This window comes from Ochotona princeps, chromosome X, assembly GCF_030435755.1.
Source record: "Ochotona princeps isolate mOchPri1 chromosome X, mOchPri1.hap1, whole genome shotgun sequence".
Lineage (NCBI taxonomy): Eukaryota > Metazoa > Chordata > Mammalia > Lagomorpha > Ochotonidae > Ochotona > Ochotona princeps.
In genome coordinates, this window is record NC_080865.1 from 104,221,926 (window position 1) to 104,227,925 (window position 6,000).

Below are 6,000 nucleotides of genomic sequence, written 5' to 3' on the forward strand. Positions count from 1 at the left end.
GGAGACCACAGAGCAGGAAGAAAGCACGGAAACCCCCACCCGGCAGGGCTGACCGGCAGTTATTAAACACAAGGATAAGTATGATGATATAAATTTGAATTTAGTAAATTTTCTTCAAAATTTGCTTATGTAGAACATTGTTCCATGTAGGAAAAGATTAAAATGAAATCATGTAGGACTTCTAAAATTATGTAACATAAACTTAAAAAGAATGCATTTAAGCATTTACAAGTTAAATCATTATTTTGTTGTGTGATTCCGAAGGTATACACTTACTGGACACCTACAGTATTCTCAACCTCGTGGTTTACTCTGAGTATTGCAAGATAAAAAGAATATGCAGCCTCAGCTCCAGTGAGCTGTTCCCCTCGCAGAAGGCAGGCCTGCTATGGCTGTCAATGTGAAAGCCTCCAAGCATTGCCATGACATAAACACTCAGCAGTTTGTGGAAGGAGCATTGCTGACATTTGCGAATCTATTAATAAGCAGCTTTGGTGTTTTTACTTCATATGAGGAAATTATGCTGCTGAAAACAGAAGTATAAATTGATCACATGACAAACCTGAGAAGGAACATGAGCAGCCAGTGAGCTCTGCCCCGTACTTCGGAGAGCATCGCTTTCTGGGGAAGGTGCAGTGTAACCAGGAAGGGTTACATTGGACAGATGCGAACTTCATGTACGGGTGACTAAAGCCTGAGCGTGAGGACAATCAGTCTTCACAGACTGACCTGTGTGCTGTGCGCCATAGCTAGTAGCCAAGTTCAGCAGTATAAGGACACAGAAATGACTGGATGGCAGAATACTTCCTTCTATTCCGTGCTGAGTCAGCACATGCTGTGCTTCTGGCTTCAGTTCCCAAATTAGAAGTCCAGGTATAGCATTTACAACGATTTGCCTTTAAATTTGATTTCTTGTTGTTTTGGTGACGCATTTTATCACAAATGGAATCTTCTAGTAAAGCCTGCACATACTTTTTGTCAGTCTGTAAGCTAATAGCTTCTACATGATTCTGTAACTATTACCTGACTGAATTATCTTCTTATTTTTATGAGTATCCTGTTTATTCTCTTAAGGCTTGTTTATATATATATATATATATATATATATATATATATATATATATATATATATATTTTAAATGATTTTCATTACATTTGAAAGACAGAACTCTCCCGTGCACTGATTCACTCCCCAAGTACACAAGAGCTGAGGCTGAGGCCGCATGAAGCCAAGGGCCAGGAGCAGTGTCTGAGTCCCCCTGCGGGAGAGGGGCCCAAGCACTTGAGCCATCACCTGCTGCTCCTGTGGTGTGAGTAGCCAGGATTCCAACCAAGCATGCTGCTGTGCAGACAGCCAGCCTAGGCAGTGCCTTAACGGCTGGGCCAGATGCCCGCTCCTGCCTGTCTAGCTATAGCACAGCCATGCCTTCTCTGCAAATGATTGCACTATCTCTGGTTTTTTGTTTGTTTTTACACACTGATTCTACTATTCAAATAGATGCTAAATTCTCATTCAAAATTTGAATACTAATATCAGAAGGGGAGGTTTTTAACCAATATTCAAGGCAGTTGTGAAGGCGAATGTTGAGGAAGAACTGCGCCTCTGTAGGTGAGGACTCATTTGGAACAGAATAGAGCTCCGAAACAGACCCACGTAGGTGTGGAGACTTAGGAGGGAAGGAAGGCAACATCATGGGGCAGAAGGGAGAGCAGAAAGTGTTCGGCAAATGGTGATGGGTCCATGTGTCCAATCAGATCTCCTAACTCAGCCCCAACACCTTATGCTGCCACCTTCCCCTTCTTGGCTCACAGCCTCCATCTCAGTCTCTCTGGCCAGGAACTTTAGCCTTGTCTCATGCTCCTTTGCCTCTCACCCCTGCAGGCCTGTGCCCTCTACTGCAGATGGCAACAGTAGCCTTGTCGTGAACCCCGATACTTTGCCTGCTTCCTTGGCATCTGTCCCTGTAATGGCCACCAAAGTGATCCTTGTGACGGAGACATAAAATCACGCCATTCCCCTACTCACAGCTGCCCAGGTAGCTGCCAGCGACATAGGACATCAAGTTAGGCCAGCTGTAGCACCAGCAGCCCACATGAGGGCTGGCTCAAGTCCCAGCTGCTTTGCTTCTCATCCTGCTCCCTGCTGATTCTCCTGGAAAAGCGGCACAGGATGGCCCAGGTCCTTGGCTCCATGTAGGAGCCTCAGGTGGAGCTCCAGGCTCCTGGCCTGGCCCAGCCCCAGCCATTGCTGCCGTTTGGGGAATGAACCAGAATTTGGAAGACCTCTTTCTCCCCTTTCTCTGCAACTCTGTCTTTTCAAATACATAAAATCAGTCTTTTTTTTTTAAAGGCCCACATAACTGCTCAACACATCCAGGGTCAGGGCCAAAGTCATTACAGTGACTTCTGAGGCCTTGTTTGACCCACTCCTTCCGTTGCTGGCCTCCTAGCCTCTCCCTCAACAGCAGTGTCACACCCTCTGCCTCAACCACAGCGCCATCTTGCTGTCTTCCTCGGACATTCCAGTATCCCCTAGGCTCCCTCCTTCATCTCCCCCAAGCATTTCTTACAGAATTCCCTCCTCAGTGCGGCTTGCGCCCCCTGCCCGCTGCAGGCTGTCACTGGCCTGCTGATCGTTCAACCCCTCTTGCTTTGCTCTGCTTCCCAGCAGTATTGTGGTGTTTGTCAGTTTTTTCAAAGACATTTATTGCAAAGATTTACAGAGTGGATGAGAGACAGAGAGAAGGATCTTACATCCGCTGGTTCACTCCCCAATGGCCTCAATGGCTGGAGCTGAGCTTAGCTGAAGCCAGGAGCCAGCAGCTTCCTTCGGGTCTCCCACACAGGTGCAGGGTCCCAGTGCTCTGGGCCATCCTCGACTGCTTTCCCAGGCCACAAGCAGGGAGCCTAAACGGAAGCGGAGCAGCCAGGATATGAACCGGCGCCCATATGGCATCCCAGGCGTGCAAGGGTCAGTAGCTGCTAGGCTACTGAGCTGGCCAGATGTTTGTCATTTGTCTGTCTCCCCCTGCTGGAAAATGAGTGCCATGAACACGGGAATTTGGGCAGCATCTGCTCCTCAGTTGGATACACACCGAGGGCAATGGGCAAAGCGCATAAGCGAGCAGCATCTTACAGGGTGAGAGACACTCTGGCAAGCATTCCTGCCCTCGCACTGGGGGTGCATTTTTAAACTCACACTGCAAAGTCCTGTGCTTCCAACAGCAGCGACTAGAAGGATAGGCTTAGGAGCACCTGTGGCCCTTCGTGAACTCAGTGTGGATGAAGGCAGCGCTCTGAGGCGAAATGCGGGCCCGCTGATCTGCCGTGTGTACATGCAGCCTTAGCCAGCTCGCCCGTGGCAAGTATGGCGGGGCGGGGGGTGAACGGTGCTCTCTGCAAAAGACAAATTCATGGAGAACCTGTGAAGTGAACTTTATCTGGGGGAAAAAGTCTGCAGTTGCAATGAAGTTGAGAATCTCAAGATGAGAACATTCTCAATTTAGGGTGAGCCCTAAATCCAGAAACGCGAGTCTTCAGAGGAGGGGAGATTTGAGAGGCAGGCACACAGAGGGGAGGAGGCCCTGTGAAGACACCAGACTAAACTGATGCAGCCACAAGCTTACGAGTAGCTGAGCCCCTAGAAGCTGGAAGAAGCTTCTAGAGGGTACATGGCCCTGCTGACACTGACTGGGGCTTCTGCAGAGAACTGTAAACTTGCTGCTGTTGTTTCAATTAATTTTTTTAGAAATTGTTGTAAGCCTTCCATGTTCGTGGTAATTTGTTCACATGGTCGCAGGAGCCGGAAGCACAGTGTTAGCCTGGGGGCAGGTGCCCTGCTGTGGGATGCAATGGCTCCGGGGAGCCGCTGCTCTTACACACCGTTCTCAGCATTCACAGCTGGATTCTGTGTTACTCAGTTCCTCTGCTCCCTGGCTGCCTTACTGGCATTTGCAGTACTGGCAGATAGCTTCATGCAGTGGAGGGCAGAATGGTTCTGGAAAACCACAGCATGTGCCAAAGGAAGACCCTCCTGTAGAGTTTGGGCCTTTTTTTTTCTCTCTCTCTCTTTCAGTCCTTACTTCTCAAGCCTTCCAGAGAGTGCCCCTGATCCCTTTAAAACTTTAGTCTTCTGGTAGCTGGTCTCGTGTATCTGGATCTGAGTGTGATTACAGACGTGTACACACACTTAAACACTCGCTGACCTTGCAGAGCTGGGAACTGGGAGCTCGATCCAGGTCTCCCATCGCTTAAGCGAGCCCTGCTGCCTGCCAGGGTCTCATTGTCAGGAACCTCGAGTGTAGCATGGAGCCAGGACCCAAACAGGGTCCTGGCAGGGATGAGTCCGCCCAGGTGTGGCAGGCATTGGGGAGTGGACCAGCAGATGGGACATCAGTATCTCTTTGCTTTCAAGTCAGGCATACATATTACTTCTTAATCACTTGGCTATGTATTTGCAAGGAGATACGCATATCAGTTGTTTCTCAGTGGTGGATAGCTGGGTGTTAGTACTTGGTGCTTTTCGTTGCAAGTCAGTGTTGCTATATTTCAAGAAAATGTGTCTGTGTGTGAAACCTTAACGGAAGAGCTCACACCGACAACACATGTGGGAAAAGGTGGGTTCCTGGGGACGTGGGCTGCCTCGAGTGTGACTGTCCTCTGGTTCCCTGCAGCAGCCCAATGCAGTGGAGCAGCGGTACATGGAGCTCCTGGCCCTGCGCGACGATTACATCAAGCGGCTGGAGGAGCTGCAGCTCGCCAGCTCTTCCAAGGTTCCCAGCACGTCCACCTCACCCTCCAGCCCTTCGCAAATGGTGCCTCATCTACAGACTCACTTCTGACAGCTCATAATAAGGACTTGGAGTCTGGGCGTCTGTACAGAGTAGGTTCAAATGTTTGCCTCTGGGTAGAACTTGAACTAACAATCTTAAACTCTGGAACATGTGCCTTCTAGAATACGTGCAAGATCATCACAGTGTCCACAGAGCCATCAGAAAAAAGGAGCCAAGGGGAGGTTTTAGGAAAACCTGACACCTTTGAAAAGCAAATTTTCAAAGATAAAATTTTAATTCAGTTGACTTCTAATGAAGTACTGTGTGTGCAATATGTATTTTGTGGGCTTAATTGAAACATTTTAAATTAAAGGAGGAAAATATGTTTGTGGAATGAATTTTCCTCGGGCCACTTAAAATACTGCTTTCGACGATCTAAAATGAATTCATGTGTGAAAGATGTGTATTACTGCCAAAACCAAATTGAGCTCAGCGTTATCCAAAAGCAAGACGCTAGGAGAATTGCCAATTACCATGCCGTCAGAGGTGGCAGCGAACAGAGAGCTGGCTGCGTAGGTGAGTTTTTCCTTATTTTGAAATGTGGGCATATCACTCTGCCCCGTGATTTTCAAGAGAAGCATGCTTTTATATTGAAAACCAGTGAGACCCAGTTAAGTCTGATTTGATTTGTTCGGAAACTCTGCCAGCTGTTTCTCTACCTTCTTTCATGGGCTTGCCTGAGAGTCGGCATGGCCTTTGGGTTGCAGCAAAGCCCACGCGTGACTTGCCAAGGATGTCAGGTATGTGTTGGCACACAGAAAGCGAGCTTCTGCAGCACCATCCAGACCCGTGCTGGAGCGGCCGCCAGACCCGTGCTGGATGTCCAGTCGTGTGGTGTTCCTGAATTCCAGTTGAAGTGGCATTGGGTTCCCCTTCCCCTGAGTGTGCATACAAACTGGTTCTATAAATTTTTACTTGAAGTACTGGGCAGTTTGCTTTTTTCCAGGTTTTGTTTTGTAGTATTAAGCGAAATTTTAAATGCACAGTTCTATTTGATATTTGAGCTAATTCATTTAGTAAGTATATTTGTAAAAGCTAATGCTAGAGTTAAAACAATGTGCTTAACAATGATTTGTAAAGAACTATTTATAGCTAATATGGCTTTGTTGTCAATGGATTAAGAGAGATTAAATATATCTTTGTAAATTATTTTATGTCATAGCTTAAT

General features: G+C 47.5%; 1 protein-coding gene across 5 annotated transcripts in view; it reads left to right on the forward strand.

Moving 5' to 3' along the window:
- Positions 1-5,632, forward strand: part of MTM1 (myotubularin 1) — a 91,257-nt gene extending 85,625 nt beyond the window's left edge. For 3 of the 5 annotated variants that reach the window (XM_004598547.3, XM_058659246.1, XM_036497802.2), the window contains one exon: positions 4,674-5,632. In XM_004598547.3, coding sequence (XP_004598604.2) covers positions 4,674-4,841 — 168 coding nt within the window. In that variant the 3' untranslated portion in view covers positions 4,842-5,632. The remainder of the gene's footprint in view (positions 1-4,673) is intronic. The other 2 variants (XM_004598546.2, XM_058659245.1) reach the window with 2 other exon arrangements.
- The last annotated feature ends 368 nt before the right edge of the window (positions 5,633-6,000 follow it).